This window comes from Aulostomus chinensis, chromosome 12, assembly GCF_037954235.1.
Source record: "Aulostomus chinensis isolate RoL2024-O1b breed Wild chromosome 12, RoL_Achi_v1.0, whole genome shotgun sequence".
NCBI classification, from domain to species: Eukaryota; Metazoa; Chordata; class Actinopteri; order Syngnathiformes; family Aulostomidae; genus Aulostomus; species Aulostomus chinensis.
Genome location: NC_141331.1, coordinates 9,049,406 through 9,075,143, shown reverse-complemented (window position 1 = coordinate 9,075,143; position 25,738 = coordinate 9,049,406). Strand labels below are relative to the sequence as shown.

At 42.7% G+C, this 25,738-nt stretch overlaps 1 protein-coding gene and 1 long non-coding RNA gene across 3 annotated transcripts in view; one reads left to right on the top strand and one right to left on the bottom strand.

Annotated features, from left to right (window-relative positions):
- LOC147251921 (uncharacterized) overlaps window positions 1-6,970 on the top strand; it is a 14,772-nt gene extending 7,802 nt beyond the window's left edge. For both annotated transcript variants that reach the window (XR_015118714.1, XR_015118713.1), the window contains 3 exons: window positions 3,999-4,062; window positions 6,037-6,122; window positions 6,794-6,970. This is a non-coding gene — a long non-coding RNA (uncharacterized LOC147251921). The remainder of the gene's footprint in view (window positions 1-3,998; window positions 4,063-6,036; window positions 6,123-6,793) is intronic.
- vwc2l (von Willebrand factor C domain containing 2 like) overlaps window positions 1-10,609 on the bottom strand; it is a 27,921-nt gene extending 17,312 nt beyond the window's left edge. The window contains exons 1-2 of the mRNA XM_086219931.1: window positions 9,951-10,609; window positions 8,782-9,331 (exon numbers count right to left, since the gene is read on the bottom strand). Coding sequence (XP_086076057.1) covers window positions 8,782-9,213 — 432 coding nt within the window. The 5' untranslated portion in view covers window positions 9,214-9,331; window positions 9,951-10,609. The remainder of the gene's footprint in view (window positions 1-8,781; window positions 9,332-9,950) is intronic.
- Window positions 10,610-25,738: the final 15,129 nt, after the last annotated feature.

The window sequence follows — 25,738 nt, the reverse complement described above, 5'->3', positions numbered from 1 at the left end:
ACAACCACTACCACAGCCTTGAGTACTTCCAGATACCAATATCACTACCACAACCTTGAGTACCTCCAGATATCAATACCAGTACCACTGCCTGGACTACTTCTAGATACCAATATCACTACCACAGCCTTGAGTGCTACAGATACCAATACCAGTACTGCTGCCTTGAGTACAAACCTTTCCTAGTGGAGGCCAACAAAGTGGTTAATGGCTGCACTTCCCTTCACCTTTCGTCCACAAAAACGACACGTGCCACCTGTCAGTATTATATCTATGCATCAGATATCCGAGTCAGTGATTTGGGCCAGTGGTTTAGTTTGATTCCGTTATCAAGTATCAGATTGCGTCATCCTAAGCCTGGTTAGAATCTTGTATCTAAGCTCAACAGTTGAGTGGTGCACCAACGTCTGGATCCCCTCTTGTTTAGCAGCTGTTGCCGAGTCTATTTATGCCATTACTGCACTTACAGCCGTTACTGACTACACTTGTTGCTTCTATGACATTTTCTAGCACTCTGTTATGCCAGAGGTGTTGACAACCATTAGAACCAATCAGATCTACATTAAAACACATTTCTGATTCGTCAGTTACTTTTCCCGACTTAGCTGCGGGGCTCAAGTCTTAAGCTTACCACAGACAGATGGTCTGACCAGATGACCACACCCCTCATTTATATGTGGGATTCTTCTTTACAAAACAAGAGCCCAGCCCAGTTTTAAATCTGAACCATGCTTGCTAGAGCACTGTAACAGAAGCGAGAAGTTCCTGAGCATTTTATCATTGTTAATTGATTCAAAGACAAGGAGAATAAACTGTATTGATGTTCCCATCTGCCTTCATTGGTGATGAGACTGAGTCAAAATGTGTATTGCAGTAAAATCTTGGCAGCCGGAAAATAAATAAATAAATGAAAAGCTCATTTGGTACAGAATCTAATCTTCACAAAAACAATTTGCAAAAGACATAACTGGAAAGCATGCATCAATATTTTGTGAATACTTCAAATTAAACAACATTAAGAGCCACATCTAGTAGTAGCAGTAGATTTTCATTTACGTGTCAGTTTGTTGTGGCGAATAAAAGGAAAGTGCAGCACAAACTGACTCCAGGAGCAGGACAGTTACCTAAAATGGAGAGCAGGGATTCAGCTTACACCAATTTTTATTAATATTTGATCAGCTGCCAAACAACCAGTGAGGAAATTATTCTAAGATGGAACAATGGCAACAACAATACACACTTTTCTGCATCTGTATCTGGCACAGCTACAGTATCACTCTCCTCCCATAAGGCATATTACTATCTTTAGAAAGTGTGCGTGCGTGTGTGTGTGTGTGTTGGGGGGTGTAAAAAATACTTCAAAAATTGCCACTCTTTCCTCTCAAAAGACTACTTGACCGGTGAACAGCTGTAAAATGTGTTATTGTAAGTCACCTCAGACCAAAGTGTCTCCTAAATGTCGGTCAGAGGTCACTGTGATTGCACGAGTAACATGTCTGGCCAAAACGCCATTATTCACACGTTGCTAATCATGACGTTTTCATGCAAATGTCTGATATTTCCAATAACTTCAGTGTGACATTGTGAAGTTTAAAGAAGGCACGTTTGTCATCTAACGCCTAATTCTAGTTATTATTGTGCAGCTGTCTTCGTGACACATTTTCTGACCTCCAAACTGGAGTTTAAAACTACAAACTGGGCTTCTCCAGTTGTGTTTATCACATTGGCATTTAAAAATATAATCATGTCAAAAGTGAAACTTTGAGACTGGACTTTAAAGCTGCGCCTGAAACCTGAAAATGCATCACGCAGTGAAGAAGGGCAGGCAAGATATTAACTCGTTTGTGAGTTTTTTAGTAATCGAAAACGAACAGATACTTATCTTGCAAACTAAACCGATCAATAGAAATTAATAATATATGATCAGTGAAAGGTAGGTGAGCAACGTGGAGGATAAACAGTTCTGATCATCACTGAGGCAGCAAATCAAACTAAAATAATGAACTCATCCCAGCCCAGAGGAAACAGGGAGAGGAGGACAGGGAAGGAGCTGATTGGATAATGATGAAGACTGATTTACTAACGAGACACAGGTGAGTCCCTCAGGAAGGAAATAACACACACAACAAATAACACATAACAAGAACTACAGCGAAACAGGGTAAGACCAAATATAAGACACAATACTAGAAAAGACAACAAAGATGAAGTCCAAAAATTTCAAAATCCCAAACTAAAACTCAGATGGGACTGTGACAAGGTGCAGGTATTAAAAATGTCTTTTGAAATAGAAAAGTATTCTATATGCCTGTGAAACAAGGCAGAGATTCCCTGAACGTGCTCAGCAAGCGCTTCACCGCTTTCAGCGCATCCTTTTGTGTGAGGTCTACCGTGACGAGGATCAGTCATGCCTTAGCCAGTCTCACAAAAGAAAATGGAGCATCAGCAGCATATTTAGATGTGCTGCGAGATGTTTTGGTGAAGAAAAGTCTCCGGTTGTCCCCGTCGTATACTGGCTGCCTGGTATCAAAGCGAATTGGCTGTCAGGCTTTTTTATTTTTTATTTTCACTCAGAGACGAACTGAGGTAGAAAGAAATTAATACTCAAATAACCTTCTGCAGGACAAATGGGGTCATAAGAAACTCACCCGCCGGGTTAATAGAGGTGGCGGGAATGGGATGACAGTCAAAATGCATGCTGCTGTTGATCATGTCAAAATATTGTAGCAGTGGTCAGGGTATGGGGGGGGGGGCAGCGAAAGGATGAAGAGAGAACTAAAGCCACATGTCATATTTGTTCAATTAATTGCGAGTCATTTGAAAGCAGAAAAGCGTGTTTGAAATGGCAGCCTAAATATTTGCACTTAGTAATCCCTCCTCGTTATAGAACCCTTGTTGACTCGGGTAAATTGGATAAGAAAATCAATGTTAGTAGAAATCATTTTTTATTGCTTTCATGGCTGTTTTGTCTCGTTTGTGTCGGGGTGTTGAAAGGCAGAGCCGCTAATTACTGATGTGTATAGGCAGTTCAGTGTCTGTGCAATACACATACACACAGGTGCGTTACATTCATGTAATTCCACATGGATGAAGAGATATAACAAAAATACCTGAATTTTGTATGTACTATATATATATATATATATATATATATATATATATATATATATATATATATATATATGTATATGTGTGTGTGTATATATATAATGTGTGTGTGTGTGTATATATAATGTGTGTGTGTGTGTGTATATATATAATGTGTGTGTGTGTGTATATATAATGTGTGTGTGTATATATATAATGTGTGTGTGTGTACATATATAATGTGTGTATGTGTGTGTATATATATGTATGGGTGTATATGGATATATGTGTATATGTATCTAAATGTATGGATATATGTGTGTATATATATACTGTGTATATATATATGTGTGTGTGTATTAGTGTGTGTGTGTAAAGTGAGATGGAAAAAAAAACATGTTTGCTGCTAAAGTGACGTTCCCTCAACGTGTTTAAGCTGAACCAATGGTTGGGATCATCCATGTTTCCTTGTTTTTTTTTTCAGACCTGGCTCCTGTTTTTCTGTCTTTTTGTATTCTAAAGGATTAACAAGGACAATATTTAGCAAGAGGAGTCTGCATGTTCTCCCTGTACCTGTGTGGGTTCTCTCTGGTACTCCGGTTTCTTCCCACAGTCCAAAGACATGCAACTGGGGACGAGGCTGACTGAGACTCTAAATTGACCGTAGCTATGAATGTGAGTGTGAATGGTTGTTTGTCTCTACATGTTGGCCCTGTGATGGACTGGCGACCTGTCCAGGGTGAACCCCGCCTCTCACCCATAGCCGCTGGGATAGGCTCCAGCCCCTCCGCGACCCTTAATATGGACAAGCGGAAGAAAATCGATTGATGGAATATTTAGCAAGAATAATGCTTCTCTCTCTGTCTGTCTGTCTGTCTGTCTCTCTCTCTCCCTCTCTCTCGTTACTGCAGATAAGGGACTGCGCACCGCTGGCTCCAGCACCAGGTCCTGCAAGGGCGGTAATGGACTACAAGGGTCAGCAACCTTCTTCTTTTAGTTGATATTGTGTGTGTTGGGACTTTCTGCTGTGTTGCACAGCAACTATTTGACCTTAAAACTATATTTCCATGAATAAAGTCATATTGCTGTGCTACAGATCAAACGTTTGATTGAAGCTGCCAATGAGCGATACATCTCTAAATGGCGTTTCCTTCCAGAACTTGACCTGAAGTTCTTTTTGCCATGGTGAGACCAGTAAACTGAGTATTTTCACGCTGATTTTGCAGAAATTAAGTTAAAGTTGCAGAATTCTGCAACGAGACCCAACAGAGGGATTCAGGGTGTCCCCGTGTCTGCAGTGTACTTCAATAATGTGACAACGAGCCAACATTCCTTGTATCTTGGGTTGATTATTGCTTACTTCCACTATGACCTTAGTCAGATTAAGGTCGTTAGAAAATTAGAAGAGTCTGGTCCGATCTGATCGGAGTGATGTAATCCTTTGATAATCTGATAAATGGGACAAAACAATAACTATGTTAACACGTAATCTGACAGTTTCCCTCTCGCTGCTATACATATAGTCTTTTCCCATGTTTGAAAAGATCATATAACCATCAACCAAATCAAGAACCGCCGGCATCCTGTACTACCAAGCAGCAAACGTGACTCTGAGTGACCATTACTGATAATATTACATCCGATCCATTATATTTTCTTCTTGTGTTTTGATATTGGCAGGGTTGATGCTTCACAGCGGGCTGAACCTCTAAACAATTGTAAACCTCTCAAAGTTCTCATCACATAACATGCTTTGGGGCTTGTAAATGTTCAGTTTAATTAGCTCACTTTATTCAGCATCCAAATAAACACTGAGATCACAATGTTCAATGAGAATAATTTCACTCGGACTGGAAATATAGTCCATATGAATGCAGCTACTCTTGTTGATTTGTTAGGTCTGCATGTAATGTAGTCTTTGTTTCTGAGGCTACTTCCCTCAGCTGGAGGGGCTTCTGTTTCCTATAAAGTCATTATACTCATCATCGCTTTAGTCTGTATAAGTTAACACAAGGTAAATCCAACCGTCTTGTCAATAAATAGCCCACACAGTTCTACTGGGGTGTGTGTATTTTGGCTCGGGTATTGAGTGGGAGGATGTAGACTTTATGCTGTGCCCTGGTCACCTCTAGTCGGGTCATTACACTGGCAGCCCACCGTACGCCTGCAAAGTCGTCCCGCAGGGCTCTGAGCTGCATCATAGTAAATCCGCTTGGGTTTTTTTTTTTAACCACTGACAGTCTCAACTCGATAATACAAAAGTCGTACAATGTTCTAGAAAAGACCTTTTTAGACCTTTTTGTTTTCGTGTCTCCTCTGCTTTCCTGAGTGATTGTGTCTACATTAGCCTGCCGTGCTTCCTAGTGTACTGATGCCAGCTCAACACGATGTCGAGCTAATAACATTACCTCCCCTCAGTCTGCAGCTGGACCTCTGCTCTTTTAACAACATTTATTTTTCTCCAAGAAGTGCTTTGTTGTAGGGTTTCTCCCCCCTGATTTAAAAATCCAATATTTTTTCCAACTCCTCTCTTCCCCGGATGTGTCTCCCTTAACTCTCACTCTCGCACACATCGTTGTCGTCTTGCTACAACTCTCCTTGAGATTTCAGAATGTCTCCTTGAGCGAGACCTCAGTTGCATGTTAGACAAACACGTTGGTCTCTGCGGGGATCCTTTGCATAATATAGTTCCCATTATCTGAGCAAGTCAGTGGTAGAAGCATATCTGATACAGAGGTGTGCCTTGTTTCAGCTGCTTTACAGCTCCGGCTTTGTCGTTCACCATTGGAGGAGTTTTAGTCCTTTTCCCATCACTAATAAAGGATTAGATTTATTCTTCCTCACAGGAAGCATGGTTGGGATTGTTTACATTTGTGCTCACATCCCAGCCTAGTCTGAGAATCTGGAAACTGAACTGTATATCTATCTCCTATATCTCCTTGTGTGCAGCTGCGCCGGGGCCAAGGGCATGCTGGCGGCCATGTTGGACATGGGCATGTTGATGGAGAAGCCTGGAGGTGAATCACCCACTGAGGGTGAGTGGCACATTGACCTCTCTCACAGGGAGGCAAAACAAGAGAGTAGGAAATCTATCAGGACTGCAGAGTGGAAAACCCACTATGTTACTAAAAGTGACTGGGACGGGTTGGTGCCGGGACGGTACAGGGAACTGAGGGGTTCTAACAGCAGAATGACACACGCCTCAACAAATGACTGGCCTATTGCGAGATGGGAACTTGAACAATATTGAACGAGAAAGGCAATCAAGTACCCACAAAAATCATTCCAAATAAACTGACCACATCCATCTCGCCATGCCTCTGTGATTCTCTAACTCTGTATTTCTTCTAATCGCCGCAACCCACTAAAATGCAAACCTATGTACAATTCAGCAGCATCAGCACCAAGAGGAATGCCAATTAGACCCTCACCAAAGGTTAACCTGTCGGCATCTCTAAACAGGGGTCTGTATAAAAGATCCTGCAGGCCTTTGATTTCCATGAACACAGCAGGGGGCTGAAGCTTTCATGTCCTGACTGAAAAGACTCGACATTCACGCTGGATGTGGATTGACATTAAAGTGACTTGTGTGGTCTTCAATTGGAGGGAATACATCAGGTCTCTTTATATGTGCCACGCAATTTCCAGAACAATTCTTTTTTTTCCTCCCCCTGAATAGTGAGGAGAAATGTCCTTCCTTCTCCAGGTCCGCTCGGTCAGGGTTAGCAGGAGGGCGAGCTGCACAACGCGATTGATGGGCCTGGATCTCACATCAAACTGTAAGTCTTAGACACTCAAAAACTGTGGCTTTGCATTCAAATGCAGGACTGAGCTTGATGCTGGCTGACGTGCAAACACACCAATCAGGACAGATTAAGTACATGGGCTGATTCCACACACACACACACACACACACACACACACACACACACACACACACACACACACACACACACACACACACACACAGACCTTATTAACAACAGCACTACTAGGCTGTTTATGACAACATAGGCTTGCAAAACACACATCCATTATCACATACGTGTGGCAGATTGTTATTGCTTTAATTTACTGAAAAAAAATTTGATTAATACAGTACGCACAACAATTCCATTAAACCAATTTAATTCCTTGAAGTTGCTTGTTTTTTTTTAAACTAAGTTCAAATCCCAACTCAATCAATTTTACAACAGACTGGTAGAAAAGCTTTATGTATTGGTTATAGGAATCTATACAAAAGTGACTTAGTGGCTGAAGGCCGACCCTGCCTGCCCCCCCCCCCTCGCCACACACGCACACACCTGTGATTGAAGGTAATCACAAGAACAATATAAGGTGTAAACATTTTTCTTTTTTTAGCCGATGCAGAGTTGAGTTGGTGTAGGTTTGCTTTTTGTTTTTTTACAAACACAACACCTGTGTATGTCCTCATTGTGTTGCCACAGACACAAAAAATATAAAAACTCCATGTAAGGTGAAAGGCAGAGAGATTTACCTGGTGGCAAAAAGCTGAACAAGCACGTGCTGGTTAGAGTAGCGGGGCCCCTCCTGCAGGGATTCACATATTCTTTTTTGATGACCAGAAATACACGCGGCTGTGTGGGCTCAACCATCAGGAGCAGGTAGGGGTGCACTGTCTTGCTCAGGGGCAGCTGGAACCAAACTAGTGACCCAGCAGTACCGTTCCATTGGATTTTACACTTGTGGTTTGTCAGTACTGTTACTCTTAATATGGGAGGGTGTGTGATCCAGTCAGACTTATTTGTGTTTGTTATTTCTCACTAACAATGAGATTTCCCTGGTCTGCTGCAGTGACGTGCTGGAGACACTCATCCACTCCTGGTCCTGAACCATTCACCACAAACAATACTTTTTTTTCCATCTACAAGCTGCTTCCCCTGTCATTTCTAGCCGGTCTGTAATGTTGTGAGCTGCAACGACACAAAGGACAGGAAAGTGGCTCTGCCAGCAATGACTCAGTGTCCACAAATCAAAGAATTACAATAATATTCCATCATCCGTCTGTCAGTTTCATCCTGGATGAGTGTTCAGATGGATGCTGCTGCTGCTGGATGGGTGGTGTGAGCGTGCAAGCGTGCGTGTGTGTATGTGTGTGTGTGTGTGTGGGTGACATCATCTAAGGAGGCAGCCATCTTCATGCCCTTGGCCTAAACACCCTTCCATGATACTTTTACAGTAAACAAACGCATCAGTAACCTGAACCCACAACCCTCTGAGCTCTGACCGGTGCTGCCGTTTGAAATCTAAACGAGCATCAGGACTTCCATCAACAAGTTGCAGGGCTGAAATCAACGTGGAGGTTGTTCCATCTCCCTCCTACTCTTTTAGATGGCTTCCGTTCCCGCGTGGCTATTATAAATTGACATAACCAGAAAATAAAACGTGATTAATGAAGGGATTCACTAAATTATTTGGTTGCCAAGGTGCAGGAAAGGTCTGTGTGCAACAGCTGTTAAACAGGCAGCCTGAATCTTGAGAGGAGCGCTTTCTTCCCATGACCTCAGTTCAGATTGTATCTTAATATTATTTTCGGCATTCATAAAGAGAGACAGTTTTCAGAGCAAACACTATCAACCTGCTGTTGTAGATCTGATGCTTTTTGGAAACGTTGATGGCACCTTTAGAATTTCGCCGTGAAAACAGTGACTGGATCTCAGTCCGACGTCTTACCTTGAATTCCTCCAGAATTTTGTACGTTTTCCCCCGGTACTCGCAAAAGTTTTTAACTTCTTTGCACTCCGGGCAGCAGCCATTGTGCTCCACTTTGGTGCACTTGGGGTGCAGTTTGGGGCACTCGGGCTGGTCGCACACAGGCCCGTCCTCCGTGCACACGCACGGACAATTCGAGTGTCCCGGATAGAAACGCTCCCCGAGTTTGTAAACGAAGCCGCTGTCGTCCACGCAGCCTTTCCCCCTGTAGTCATCAAACACGATGTTTTCACCTGCGGTCCGCTCCGCCTCGTCTGCGGCGTAATCCTCGGGGTTAGTGACCAAGGCCGGAGACACGGCGCCCTGCAGGGCCACCAGAAAGACGACGGTGGCGGCGGCGGCGCTGGCGGAGAGGAGAGGGCCCATCCTTCGCCGCTGCATCGACATCCACATTCAACAAGATAGTGTGGATGTCATCCATAGGCTCCTCTCCGGATCCGTTCTGTGCTCCATTATCATCATCATCATCATCATCATCACCATCACCATCATCACCACTTGAGGAAATGGGCTGCAGGGGGGGGAAAAAATCAGAACTAATGTGGTGGATGATGATTGTAGCTGGAACTCTTGTAGATGTGATGTGTTGGCTGAAGCCTACTTCTGCATCAGTCCAGCTCTCTCTCTCTCCACACACACACACACACACACACACACACACACACACACACACACACACACACACACACACACACCAGCTCCTTCTGTAAGCAGCAAGCCCTGATTTCACTAAGACATAAAGAATACAAACAAAGCCTTCGTTGTTGAGGGAGACGTGTGTGTGTATGTGTGTGTGTGTGTGTGTGTGTGTATGTATGTAAAATTAAAGGACTAAATGACCACATGCATTATTTGAAAGTGGGTGGAGTGGAGTTGGGGCATATCCGCGATCCTCAACAACGTAAAGTCGGTGACAACAGTCTGTTTGAACCACACACGACATCAGCTGTTTCCACTCAATCAGACCCCGCATGCGAGTATCCGCGACAGGGCAACCAGCAACATCCAGATGGAGATGACAATAAATTGGTTGTGTTTTTTTGGTGTGTGGGGGGTGTAGTTTTGCTAACAGATCAAGTGAAATCCGTGTGACGACAGTGATGCTTATTGAGGCGATAGAGCAAACTCACCGTTGAAATGGCTTATTATCCACTTAGTCGCAGCCGGAGAGCCCATAACACACAGAGGCGCTGGAGGATTACTGATAGTCACCTCGCCTATCTGGGAAACTTCACCGGGCTCCGGCGGATACTATAATCCTCCCTCCCGATCCCGGTGGTGATGTGTTCAATAAAGCCTTCTGCGGCCGCGATCCCCCTCACTGGTGCAAAGAAAACGACATCCGCGTAAAAGTAGCTCTGTTTCCCGATCACCATCATCGGACTCACCTTTTTGAGTCACGTCCAAAGGCATGCGGTATACAGAGGACAGAGAGAGAGAGAGAGAAAGGAAGAGAGGGGGAGGGAGAGAGAGAGAGAGAGATCGAGAATGAAAAAAACAAAAAAAAGCTTAGAAAATCCTCTTTAGCGTTCCTGAGAATCCGGTTATTTCCCAATAATGCAGGTGGAAATGAGGCAGCAGCAGTCACTCTTGTTGCGTGTGTGTGTGTGTACATCCAGGTTGGGTTGGGGGGGGGGGGGCAAAAATCCAAACGGCTAAAGGTGAAAGAGCATTTAAAAAAAATAAAGCATGGGAGACTGAAGCCGTGTGTTTACATGATAGGCAGAGGTCGCCGGCATCGTCAGGAGGAGCGCTCCGACTTTCAGCACCTTGGAGAGCGACTGTCTCCTGCGTCCTGCGCTGAGAGAGCGCCCCCCTCATCCATCCATCTCTCTCTCTCTCTCTCTCTCTCTCTCTCTCTCTCTCTCTCTCTCTCTCTATCTCTCTCTTCTTTCTGTCACCCGCAGACACAACATCCGACCATCCACCGTTTTGTAACCGGAGCTACGATAGTTAATTCAGCTAAAAAAAACAAAAAACAACCCCAGTTTCTTCCAGACTCCCCAAATGTCGAGGGTTGGGGTGGGGGGTCCCGTGTGATGGAGTATCATTATCAGCCTGTACATGAGTGAATCCACGCATGTTCTGCAGCACCTTTCCCTGAGTCACTCATTCATTATTTGCGGCACATTTTACAGAAAACCAAAGACGTTTTCCTGCCTGATAAATACAGTACAAGAGCCTCCGTTCTGACATTCAGGCTCAGCCACATGTGACTCCAACCATTAATTAATTAGTTATTCTCATGAGGACTAATGCCCATGTAATCCAAATCAGCCTCTTGGCGAGTCTGGTTCAAATATAAACGAGTGCTCAGGACCTTCAGTGAAGATGGAGAACCGCCTATCTGTTAGAAGCAGGGACTCATTCATTTAAATTTGCTATCACTCCCCTGGGTGACTCAGTCCAAAACTCACCTCTTATAATAAATTACATCTGCTGCATGTTTGACCCTCCGTGAAAGGTCAAACTCAACGGTCTAATTAACAAGATACATTCACGTGTTGTGTCAAGGTCACCGAAAAGAAGCTTTAAAAGGGTGATGTGATGTACGAGGGACGCGTAAATCTGCGCAGCGGTTTCAGGCGTAAACTATGACTAGGCAATAAACATCCTCTATTATGACATTTGCTAAAGTGTTCATAAAACATACAAAGTATAAAATTAGAGGGGCATTTCATCCGCTGATGAGGTGAACCTAGTGAGGGTCATGAATATTGATTTGCCTAATTAAATCCTCACAAACTGTGGGAGGGGAGAAAGAGATGTAAAGCAAAGCAGACAAATCAGAGGTCTCAGGGTTGAAACGGCGAAGATGTAGATTACGCAAGAAAGGCTGCAGCCTCCATATCAAGATGTCCCGAATATATCAGCTGTATATGCTCATTAATGCACTGGTGCATCCTGGCTTTCATCTCCTCTGAATCTGATTTTGGGCAGCAAACATCAAGCTGACTCTCTGCTAACGTTTGTCAAGTGAATTCAGCTCAGATTTGATGAAAAGGAACCCTCGCACATAAACATTTATCTAAAGAGCGACTTGTTAGCGTGTTTGCGTTGCCTGCATACCACTAATTATTTAATAGATTGTAAAGGCTCTAAAATACGATTCCTATATCTATTGGCTACAAATGAATCGAAGTAAACAACTCTCCTCTCTAAACTTAGTGTTAGCCTCCGAGGATCCGTTGTCATTTTGATACAGTCTTACGCAGCATTTTGAACTCCAAATGAGAATTTCAACATTATTCCGATAATACACTGATTTGTGACTCATAAATCTCTCCTCTGCGCTCGGTACTGATTCAGTACCATATAACTTGAACTGATGGGGCATTAAACTTCTGCTAGCTTGTAATACTGCTTTTAAGTACCAGAGAGGTTAGATTAAAATTCTCAGAACAGAATCTTCGTCAGTGGGGACGAGAAGAGGACGAGGGTGTTTATGGAAGAAGATAAGAGGAAAATTAAGACACGTACATACTGCTGTGACTAATTCAGTGTAGCGTTAGCCATTAGCAACTGCATCTTAACACGTACCCAACTGCTCTGGGTTCAGATTGATGGTTATTGCGTTGACATCAAGCATAGGTGTGGAGGATGCTGTTGTAGAAGCAAGTCTGAATATCATGATAGTGCGGTACTCCACCAACTCTCAAATTAACATGATGCTGCTTTAATATTTGTTAGCATTAGCAATTAAAAATAAATCATGCCTGACCTGGTAAAATGCACTCTGTCCTGCATTATTAGACTTCTCCTTAAAATATCCACCACTTCAATTTTGTGTACCACACCTCTGATGGAGTCAAGACTTTTGAGTGAAATCTACACCTTTTTGTTAAATTGCGCTAACCCCTGTTATTGTAAAACTTCCAAAGCTCACAAACATTGGCAAAGGCGGGCTACTTTTCAGTTTATGTCTACATAAGTAATTTATTACCTATGCAAAAGAACTTCATGAGAGAAATTCTCAACTGCAAGAACATTTTGAAGCTGGTTAATACTGGCATCCAAAGGAAGCACAGGTAATACTGTTGTAACAGGCCACATCGACCTTGCTGTTGGGTTTTTCCACTGGGGGGGTGGGGGTGGGGGGGGTAGGACATTTATCTTGATAATGACCTTCACTTCTTGCTCGGTTTGGAAGATTCATTACGATCACAATTTCAGATGCATCACCTTTCACAGAACTTCAATTACACTTGCCATCCAAACATCTTAGACTCAGCATCTCACTTATTTTCCTCCAGTCAGTCAGATTACTGCTGGGGCTCAGCTCTGAGATCCCTCACCCCTCATGGCAAAATAGGGATCTGCACAAATGGATGCATCTATCCAGGAAAGTGATATCATTCGTCCAAATTTCTAAACACATCTTGTATTTAAAAAAAACAAAACTTAGCTCCTGAAAACATTTGAATTTGTGTATTACTTGCATCACATATTTTACTTTAGCATGAGAATAAATTTCAAAATCCCAGACAGGGAGTCGATTTGGGCCCTGTAGACTTGCTAAGCTATGGACGACCCCGCCGAAAGATGTAGCTTGTGATCATTTTTTTTTGCTTGTCCTGTTTTGCATTTGATATTAAAAGTAATTTCTGCTCATTCAGGTAATGTGAACTGGACACTGCTTAGTACAGTGGTGTGTTGTGTACTTGCTCCCAGGTTAAGGTCAAGAACAGCTTAGGACGTAAAGAAGGGGGAAGAAATATCCTTCTACCGTTGCCGGATTGTTGCAATATTATGTAACACTACATATTCCATAATGATGTTCCACGCCATCCCTGGAGTGATCCTGGGCTCATAAAGGAACCAGAAATGGACCCTGTGGATCCCAGTTCATCTCTGAACTGGCTTCATGGGTCATTATTAAATGCTGGGAGGGGTAGCTCTTGTTTTCTAAGAGGACCCCATCATACTATCTATCATACAATTGATATGCAGTACTGGATTTGCTGAAGGAGGTGGCATTTGTGGTGATGTGAGAGGAATCAGGGTTGTTTTGTTTTTTTTGGAAATGGATAATGAGATGGATTACTTTCTAAAATTAAAATGTGAGTCTTCACCTGCATGTTGATGCTGTGAGGAGATTCCCCACTCACAAACCGTCCTTCCTTCACTCTTTGAATAGGAGCCAGTTTCTGTCCATGTAGGCAATTGCAGGATTTGTTTGAAGAGGTAGTTTATTCATTGTCCAAACAGATCAATACCTAAACCCTTCACGTGCTCTTCTGTGCTTCAGTGCAAATGTGTTCTGCATCTCTAATGTTATATATAAACCTGCCTTTGGCAAAATAAACAAACAAATGCTGAGTTTTTAATGATGTGAGCACAAATTTGTGACATTTGAGAGGTTTAAAAAGACAGTGCGAACTGTGTTGAATAGTAATTATACTTACAAAATATCTCCTGTGACCAATCATCACAAGTTCTAATAACTCCATCTAGGTGAAGTGCTCTGCAAATCATTTGAGCCTTTATGTCAATTACACGTTAAATGAAAGAGCACGACGTGACCGAAACAGGGGGAAAAAAAAATCAGATTAAAGACTCTGCCTCCTGAACACTGCAGTCATGGTTGGGTTTAACTCAGCCAAACCTGCCATCAGTCAGGTTCTCTCTGAGTGTCTCAGGATTGCTCTGATCTGAATTTCAAGTTGAACGATCTGGATAACTAGTGAATACGCCCCTGACTGTAGGAGATAATAACACTGTGATTTCAAGCAGCGGCTCTCGAGCCTCCACAATGATCCCCGTCCCTCAGACAGGATGATTTAACATCTAGTGAAATACCTGCACTGTCAAAGTCAGTATCTTTAGGCCTATAAAACAATAATGGAGAGAAAACATACTCATATTACTGAGGTAACTGTGAACGTGAAAAACAGGCCTTAATTTTTTAATTGTTTGTTTTTTATAGTACAGTTTTCTCTTACCTGCACCTCCCCTCAAACACAATCGATCTCAAATTCGGTCAAAAACACCTCAAGATCTTGGTGATGTGTTGCTTTGAAGACAAGGCAGCGCATTTTGCCAAAGAACACTTCAAATGTTCCAGACTCCACGTGGTCCGACCTTTTCCACACTTCACTGGCAGTGAGAGTCCCGAAGACACCTGGAAGTTGAAGTTAAGTCAGTGCCACCTAGTGGTTACAAGAAGTGCAAGAAAGTACATAAACACACCCAAAAGTTTCAGTGCTGTAAAAACTCTTTACGCGACAACACATTATGTAAAACCAACTGGAGCGACAGATGCTACCAGTTTGTCAAGTTGCGATAAGCTACGGTACTGAAAAGTTCCCTGGAAGCCACTCGCTTTGTGTCTGGGTCTCCGGAAAATTGACTGGTGTTTGAAATGTAGATGCTGGCAAAAGTGCAAACACAACAGAACCTGTAGTGAGCAGAAGTTCATCAAGCTCCTGCTAAGAAACGCAAAGTGCATAATTACTGAGTCAGATGAAACATTTCACAGGCAAACACATCAAGGCAAACTGAGGTTACGCTCTTTACTTTTTTCCTGGACTGAAAACTGAAATGAGTCTGGCATGCTATCATTACATTTTATTAGCATCTTGCTCAATATTCGTCGCTGCTCTTTTAATCTCTCATCATTCGGCAGCTTGGAGTCTTTGTTGCCCTTTCAAACAATCTCCCTCACAGACAGAAAAGTTTTGTGTCAAATTAAAAAACTGTTCACCTCACCTCCCACGATGAGTTCAAAATGCATGTATTTTTTCCTCTTAAACTGTCAAAGATACGCTCTTGATCCTGCATAAAACATGCATTTCCTTGCTGTACATCACAGTTTCCTTAACTATGCACCACAAATCCCCCCCCCCCCCCATTATCTGTACAGAAACATCTTAGCCGATGACCTGGTTACAAAGAAAAGAGTTGCTCGTGGTTTGTAAAACCTCCCGTCTTCCTCCTTATTCTCTTCACCCGCAGCAGTGGAGCTGTGAAACGTGTATATATCATTTATTAAATCTGACATTGCACACGGGTAAATGTTGGATCCTAATGTGAAATGTGTTGTCTAAGACAGCTGGCCAGCTACTCCAGCACACTACGGTCCATTAGGCCTTCACTCTGGCTCACGAAAAACATGGGGTGGATAATAAAAAAACCACTAGCACCGAGGAAGGCACCAGAGAAAGCACCTCTATTAACAGACTACCTATGTCTTACTGGGTGGTGAAATAGTCAGCGCCCAATGTCATGCTCTGATATGACATTTTCCCGAGCACACCGACAGAGGAGTTTATGTCTCACTTGTGTTTGATGTAAGGCAAACAGTTCCCAGCCCACAGGACTGGGTTCCAATTCAATCAGCTAATGGAAAGGAAGCCCCCCGAACTGCCCCCCCCCCCCCCCCACGCGCGCACGCGCCCTGTGTATCCTTCCACCGCCTTTGTTTTCCTGCAGCAACATATTCACTACAGCACGACCAAATATTATAATGGTTTAGCCATTAGGGCTACATTTATAGCCTGCTAGCAAGTTTGAAGCATTGTATTCGGTCACTGCTATTCATGCTGTCTTATGTAAACTGAATGCCAGAGAGAGAGAGGGAGAGGGAGAAAGAGAGAGAGAGAGCGAGAGAGCCAGCTGAGGCAAATAAAGAGTAAGAAAGAAAGAGAGGCCTCAGGTTAATCAGGACTTTAATGTTTCTCTTCCATGTAAATAAGAGAAGAGGAGGCTTTGTGCTAATGCCTGCAATAAGGAATGTCATGTTTAACAACAGAGTATACCTCACTTGCTAAGTCTTCTGTTCTTGCCTTTAAATTAACACTAGTCGTACAATTTTGCTGTGACAAATTTAATCCTTGGCTTGAGCTCCTCCAATCCCTTGCTGATTTAACTGTGCAACAATGTGAATTAACGTCTCCCTGGCTTATCTGCATGCTGTTAAAAAAGTCACTAAGTCGTTGAGTCGTCTTATAACGGTGAATCTTAAGTGATCTTGATTTTATAGTACTGCTGCAGTGCCTGTTGATCTTGGAGTTCCTGGCTTTAATCTTGGATTTACGACTGACATTTCTACTACATGCCCCGCCCCTTTAACCCTTGCCTTGCCCGCTGTTTGAGGGGCGGGGTCAGGATGGGTACATATGTACATACATAGAGGCAGGCTGATAGACACACAGCATCAAAGCTATCTGTCATCTCAGTACGTCATATCCAAAGCTCTGTCATCTCTGTGTTCCTTTAATCTCAGACCCTCAAACCTAGCACTGCACCTCTTTGGGGGGCCAGCAGCTGTCATTCATGTCAATTGAACAGTTTTTGAGTTAAACAAGTGCAAGACAAACAGACGGACAGATCTATTTATTCATTGATTTAATAACATATAGTTTTGAGAAACTGATCCAAGTGCACCTGACTGCAGTGCACAGATTGGAGATAGGCTAAACATGGGTGGGGCTAAACATTTGACTCTGCGGTTCCGAATGGTTAGGTTTGGCATTAGACCGAGAGTTGTTAGGTTTAGGGTCCGAATGGTTAGGTTTGGCATTAGACCAAGAGAGGTTAGGTTTAGGGTCCGAATGGTTAGGTTAGGCATTAGACCAAGAGAGGTTAGGTTTAGGGTCTGAATGGTTAGGTTTGGCATTAGACCGAGAGTTGTTAGGTTTAGGGTCCGAATGGTTAGGTTTGGCATTAGACCAAGAGAGGTTAGGTTTAGGGTCCGAATGGTTAGGTTAGGCATTAGACCAAGAGAGGTTAGGTTTAGGGTCTGAATGGTTAGGTTTGGCATTAGACCGAAAGTTGTTAGGTTTAGGGTCCGAATGGTTAGGTTTGGCATTAGACCGAGAGAGGTTAGGTTTAGGGTCCGAATGGTTAGGTTTGGCATTAGACCGAGAGTTGTTAGGTTTAGGGTCCGAATGGTTAGGCATTAGACCGAGAGAGGTTAGGTTTAGGCATAGGTTTCGAATGGTTGTAGCAAGTGTGCGGAGTCAAACATTTAGCTCCACCTTAGCTGAGCCACTCCTGGATCTGCGTACTGCAGTCAGGGCTTACTCCACTAATCAGCATATCAAGTGTTTAATTAATCGATAGCAAAACTATTTTTGAAGACTGTGAGGCACATGGTGCAGCCACATCATACTGTGGATGTCACTGCATATGAAGCCCATGTGGAATAAGTATATTTTATCTTCAAATAAACAAATGATAAAACTGTACATTCTGTGATAAAGGATGTCATAAAATATTAATTGAAAGTAGTGGCACTTTGCGACCTGTGCTGTGGGTATTGTGAGTGTCTCAATTCAAGCCTGCCTTCCAGAGAGTGCATCTCATAACCCTGCACTGTTTCACCCCATCCACTTCTCCCTGTGGTCCTATAAACCACGTTCTGTATTACATGGCACACTGATTCAGACATTCAAACAGACCTTCTATAGCACGGGGAGACAGACTCATTGCTTCTCAGGATGAGTCAGCTTGGTGGCAACTGTGACTATAGGAAAGGCACCCGTGCCCTGGTTTTAGTTTGCTGGTGGCTCGTGGGTCTCCTTCTGATACTTATTATACCAGCTGTGTGTAACGGGTCCCCTGTGGGTGCTGGCATTTACCACTGAGTTAGAATAAGAGCTCTCTCCTCCTCCCGTAGGGGACCTGTAGAGGCTCCCTGATTCGTTCTCTCCAAAGGCTGAGGATCCTTCAGCAGCTCCCAGGAGGCTGTGAGCGCTGAGACTGTGTCGCTGTGGTTGGTTGCCTCTTAATGATTCTGCTGCTTCAGACATGCAAATAGGGTTGAAGTGGAGACTCACGGCCCAGAGAGACAATTTGGCATAAGAATCAAATGTTATATAGTGGATTGTATTGTGTAAAAGCTCGTGATTATGAACAAACGACACATCAGATTTAATGTGATTGACATAGATGTTTGACTGCCTATTAACAGTTTATTGAGCTTTAAACTTCACACTGCATTTCTGCGGTAGTTTTCTTCCAAACTTATAATGCAATGTCCTCCATAGATGCGTACCTAATGGGGTATTTTGATATTTTGGGAACTTCAGGTAATCAGACAACTGAGCTCAATATGTTCAACTTAGCTTAGCATAAGAGACCCCTAGAGAGAGGAAGTGGTTGACGTGGCTGTGATGGAACGTGTCTATAGCTGCACCTCCCCTGAGTAACTATTCAATGTCTAGCCTTTGAATACCAGAAGTCAAGCAGATAATCATTCCATTATTCATGTTTTTGTATGCACATTGTTGAACTGTTGCTGCTACATTGCTGCTACTTTCTAGAAAAAGTGCAAATTTTGTCCGCCCCCCAAGTAATAATATCATGAAAATCCGTCTTCTTAAACATAAATAAGAGGGGGGGGGGGGGGGGGGGTTGACAAGAACAATAAAAAAGGCTCCTGGTCCCCAGAGCCTCCTGGGCTGTTCTTTAGAGGATGTTTGTCATATTTTACTGCAACACGTTTAACACACATCAATGTAATACTACAGCATCAGCTGGCAGTGCAGCATGGTCTGTTTGGGAGCCTGGAGAGGGAGGGAGGGAGGGAGAGAGTGTGTGTGTATCTGTCATCAGGTAGGAGTCTTCTTAAAGTAGAACAGCTGAACACTGGGGAACAGGGAGAACAGTACCCCCCTCAGGCAGGGAGGGAAGATGACACAACAAATCACACTAAACACATTATGACTTAGGAGCAGAACAAAATATTTAAACATGATTTTATTCCAACATAAACTAAAGCAGTGCCTCGACAAACACGTCTTATTTCTGTCATCAACACATAATTGAAAGTTATTATTTATTGCGATGTCTCTGTGGAGCTTGTTTTATTGGGGAAACTGACAGAGAGATGAAGACCAAGACAGAAGCACGGAAGTCCTCCGCTCCCAGGAGTATAACTAAGGTGCTCATGAAAAATGAAAAATATAGAGGACCATAAACTATTTTAGGTCTTGGAGGCATGCATGACCACGCCACATTCCATCTCAGACACTGGGGTCCTTTTACACAACAAAACACATTCATCAAACAAGTCAGACAGGCTGTACAGCGTTTTTCTGTTCCTGCCAAATCCTTTTCCAAGTATGAGATCAACCTCTGGTACAAGGAGCTGATGTCACACACCATCTCACACTGTCAGGCAGCAGCAGGAGGAGCAGAGATGTACTGTGGAAGCAGCAGGCCTAATAAAACACTCAGCTCAATAGCTCAGACCAGTACCGCTGGTCAGAAAAAAGCAAAACACCACAAGCTTCAGAACCCTGTCCTCCTTTTTGCTAGTCATGGAAAAATAACCGTGTCAGATGAAAAGCTTAAAGTCAATTTATTTCGCTGAAACACTCCTATTGAGGGTGTCTGACTCCGAATTAGCCCTCCAGCAGAGGGGCTTTTCCCTCTGTCTGGTCTCTTCACATTTTCATTTTTCTGCACGTTAGCGCCGAGCAGGGAGTTTGCAAATGATTTATAGGCATGTAATATTTGCAAAACTGCCTTATATAAGTAAAAATGTGCAAGAAATAAAGGATCTTAAATGCGCATTTTGCAGCTGATCTGAACTAGCGCACGCTCACCATCTCACTACCTGAACAGAGACGCGGAAGCAAATGACCAGAATGCTGTGGTGTCTACCTCTCTCTCACATACTAATTCTAGGAAAGGTTACATAAGTAATTGAATAATAAGAACCGATGCTCTGGGGTGAGAGAGAATGAAAGAGAGACAGAGGAAACCCTGCTGGAGGACCGCTATCAAGTGCATAGACAGCGGTATTGAAGCAAACCCCCTCATGAAGATGCATGAGTACCTTGTTGGCCACACAAACATGTTATTTTCTTGCGTTAACATGTTAAGGGAGCGTCTGTAATCAACAACCTGATCTGAGCTTCCTTTACTGTACATCGTTTGGTAAAATAAAATCTTTACCACTATTTTTTGACATATGTCAAGGTGCTCCTCATAAAAGAAGTCAATAAAAAAACATTTCTGTTAGATCACAAAAAGAGTCATCTTAGAAAAACAAGCCTGCCATTTAATCCTAAAAATTATGGAGATATTTTCTTATGATGATTATTTAAGTTGGAATGGGAGAAAGAAAATACAATGCATCCATATTATATTTATGTTCCCATTCTTATTTCATCAATGTTGAGGGAGCTGAGAGGATATAGGATGTAGCACTAGACGTCCATTCTTTTATTTTGCTCAAATGGATTTAGGATCATTTCATATTTATGGCCATAATAATGCTGGGATGGACACTTATGGACTGATAGAATATCATTAAATGCTAAAACTGAGAGTCATCTAGAATGTAGCCAGTGCAACGTAGAAAGAAAGTGAAAACTGAATAATGACTGGTATGAAATGATAATGAATTTCGCTCATCATCTTAGTTAATTACCAATTACCAGCGATGGAGATGAGGGCTTAACTAGTTTTCTTTGCTCTGCAGTGTGACTAATGTGCGTAGCAAAATCAGTCTAATGCAATGCATTAGTTCAAGGCTGACTAAGTCAATGTCATTGATTTGAAAGTTGATTTAAATCAATCGATGATGCATTACAACAACAACAACAACAACAACAACAACAAAAACAACACCCAAAAAACATGCTTGTGTGGGACAAAACAGCTCAGAGGCCGTTTTCAAAGTTAGCGTGTGATCAGGTGACCACTCCGTTTGGATGTGTTCAACTGACGCAGACGCCGCTCTCCCCCAAGAGCAAACGTGTTCGTGCGTGTTCATTTCATGGTTTGCTGAGAATATTTTCTGCAAATATCGTAACAGCTTTAAAAAAACGTCTTGCTGTTTTCCTCTGTCAGAGGTTTTGGTTTTGGGTGGGTGTGAACCAACACTGAGTTGAAAATAGCAACTCCAGACATTCTCCGGTGATTTTATGCAGCAACTTTCCACGTGATAGGAAAGCTTTGTTCATCCGTTCTCAGAGTATTCAAGTTTTTATTAAAAATAGTAATTAAAATCATTTGTTTGGTGCAGCAATGCAGAGAATTTACAAGGAGTTAAGAAGTAAATTAAGACATTCAGGCCATTTGATCAGGCGCCTGTTGGGACACCATCTGCTCCAATTACTTCAACATCACTCTGAGTCTCTTCAGCTCTTACGAACCTGAAATCCATTTACGTGTCCTTGTCAAGGTTTGGCCATATTGTCAGTTCAGTCTTCTGTAAGTTAATCTGAGTTAAAAATAGCCTCAGAACATTTGCATCTTCAGATATTATGGGATACATAAGGATATACACTTCATTTACTGTTGCTGCTCTGGTCCAGATATTTTGCTAATCACAACAGTTCATAAACACAAGAATTAAAAAAAATTATTCATGTTTCCATTCAATGCCACCAGAGCAGTTTTGTTTTTCTGCACGGCAACAAAAAGGTTACACCTTTCCTGTTTCTACTTGAGAGAGAGGGGTTACTCCTAATGCTTGCTGCTGTCCTCCCACCTGAGAGTGTGTTCACTCCGTGGGTCCGATTTGAGAGAGGCAGGAGTCACATACTGGCTCGAGTGGAGAAGGAACCTGTGCACCGCCTGCATTTTCTCTGAATCATATTAATACTCAGTGGTGGTTTGGACGGTGACAGTGCTGCTGCTCTAGTGAACATGATGAGCATTAGGATGTACTCCATTTACTATATAGGGAATACAATGCTGGCTTCTGTCAAAGAATATGAAGGCACTATAAGCACAGTGTTGTGGTAGCCAGAATTAGCGTGTCCTGGGGGTATTGTTGCAATGCCAAGAGTTTTAGTGGTGCAACATAAAACTCATTTTAAAGAGTTAGACATAATGTAGGTTATAGATGACGACCTGCTTGTCTGCAGACATCTTCCACTGCTATTATTAATCATAGTTTCTGCACATCCTCCACATCTCACTTACTCAAGGGTTTCCTGCAGAATCAATCCTGCCTCCCTGCAGGAATCTCCTCTTTCTCTCATTCTACTCATCCTCTTCTTCATCAGCTCACTTTCTTCCATCCAGTATTTGGCTGGTAGCGGGGAGTATTTACCCACTGCGGGGCTGACGTCAAATGGCAGAAGAGAGATTTGTGCACTATATAATAAGACCAGGTGTTCCACCACAAGAGAGGCTGCATCTTTAAAAATGGCTCTGCAAATCAAATGCAGACCAATTAACAGTTAAGTGCATGTATAATGCAGCCAGACCAGCATCTGGGAAGCTTTTACTGTCGGTCCATTTATGAACACACACACACACACACACACACACACACACACACACACACACACACACACACACACACACACACACACACACACACACACACACACACACACACACACACTCACTCACTCACTCATTCTGGACTGAGTGTTCAGAGAGTAGAGAGAGATGTCAAGAACTGGCAAGCAAACGGTGACAATTAGATGTTTCCCAGGTGGAGCATTTTCTGTAACAAGGTCAAATGGTGTCCTGTTTTATCTGTTAGCATACAGAGTCGGAACTGCTAATTCTAACCAGACAACCCGATGCCGCAGTTGTCTCGCGTCAACTTCTCCGTGGCTCGGTACTGTTTCCAACTATGACTGCCACATGTAGAGGAGCATGTCTGTCATCCTCAGTGACAAATGCATCGCAGACACCCCAGTCCCTCACCTGCTCTTCTCCATTATACGTGTGCATAGTCTATACTCTCTCGCTCTCTTGTACTTGTGGGCGTTCTGTTGACAGTGTAGCAAACATGAGAGATGTTTCCCTGAATCAGAAGATCTATGAAATATTTCCAAATCAAACCGTCACATCCACCTATATTTGTTCACCGCCCCCCCCATACACTTCTTCATTTCTTTTTCCTGTCCGTATTTGCTGATGCTCACTAAAATTTGCCAGTAAAGCCAACTTTGAGGACATTTCCACACTTTTCTCACCTTGTACAGAGAGACATGTTGTCATAAAAAGTCACAGTGAATATTTTCCAAGCTCTGGACAGTGTGTGTTCATCTGATGAGCCCCTCTGCTCAGCGTCAGCTGAACTGCTTAGCTCAGGTTTTATCGGAACATCTAAATTCTTGATTTGAATATCCAGAATCACAGTTACAAGCGTTTTGGGGAAAAAAAAATCCAGTGCCACACAATTCAGAAAAAGAATCAACAGTATTGATTATATTGCTTGTATATTGACAAACCAGTTAAATATTGTGTTGAACTTTTCCTTCAGCTTTACATTTTGATCCAGCTGCACTTCCCTTTGCATCTGTGCAGATATGACATGAATACTAACACTCCAAGACAAACGCCTTCTCTAATATCAAGAATATTATCTACGAAGAATATTATCTGTTTGACTGGTTTACTGAGCTCTCAGTCCTGACATCTCTCTCAGCCAAAGCTACATTCCCCAGTTTGGATCTGATCCATTCCACAAAATGCTTTCAAATATCCCCAACAATCAATACTGGCTCCATCAGAGAGTGTGTTATGTCTCTATTAGCCATAAACTGTATCACTATTGGCAACTGCAATGCTGCCTTGAGATCACAAGAATAGCAAATGTGAATTTTGGTTTTCAGGTAGACATCTGCCTTCATTTGCATTACAATTATCCAAATTAATTCTTAATTCCTATTTTGGCACTCCACAGCTCTTGTTTGGTTGGAATAATGAGATGTGGAACAGGGTTCTAATGTGAAGCTTGCCTATGAATAGGGCCAGTCGAATGTTTTGAAGTCGGTAAAAATGAGTCTGCATGTTATAAAAAGGCAGACTGGCTTCTTAATTATTCAAGGCACCATAATGAAGGAAAGCGCTTGCTGTTGCTTCTGTATAGAAATGATGAGAGGAAATTCATATATTTTACTTCAGAAGTAGTAAAAGAGGCATATCAATAAAAAAATAATTGCAAAATGTGCATTTGGGAGCCTTTAATGATTAATATACATTTAAGGAATATCTAGGGACAGAAATCTGCATCAGGTACAACATTTACACAAGCGTGTCACTGTTTAGTAAATCTTCAACAAAGCACTGAGGGGGAGAGCGACAACATTAACCTGCAGGTACAGCACCACATTGACAGCCTGACCCAAGTCATTACAAGTGCCATATATGGACCAACTCAACTCGAAGTACTTTGTAGGGGTGCATACCCTTTTTAAAGAGTCAAATTTAACAAAAGTTGCCAGGTAGCTGATGGTCAATCTGTAGAGACGGCACTTTTTTTACCTCGCTGCTGTTGCCGAGTGCTTTCCCACGTGGGAATCAGTCAACAAATGTATAAAGAGCTCCATCTATATGATAGGTGCTCTGCGTTGACCTCTGTTAGGATTCAGTGCTGTGAACACAGTGTGAAATCTCACTGAGAGATGGACAAATGACAGAAAAAACAATATTAACAAAGAGGCTCGTGATAAAACGGACCCCAAAAAAGAGCTCTAAAATGAAACACAGGTTTAAGTCTGAAGGAAATAAAAGCTGTGATAAATTGGGTTCATTACTGCGTCCCCTACCAAATGTTGATATCTGCCAGCAACCAGCAATGAATTTGCTAATTTAATCATGGCTTTTCAATTAGAGTTCAGTTTTGATAACATTTTATCAAATTTGACTCCGGTATCAAATCCAATTTTGAACTTCTGTGTTTTACGCAATGGGATTTACTGGATTACGCTCACAACCTGCTGCTACCTCAAAATGGAAGTGTGTAAAGTCCAGTGTACTCTAAACCCAACAAAAAACACAAGAGCTGGGATCACAATCTCAGGAGGGATCAGTCCTTCTTCCAGAAGGAAGCCCCAGCCTCCGAAAGAAAGTAGCCGATGTGTTTGCTTGCTGCAGTTTATACAGCAAACAAACTGCTGAACACAGTCTTGGGAACCTTGTTAAAGCCCTGATGATGCAAAGATGGCGATTTCCAGCTCGCACCCCTGGAAGCACATGATCTGGGTGATGGCAA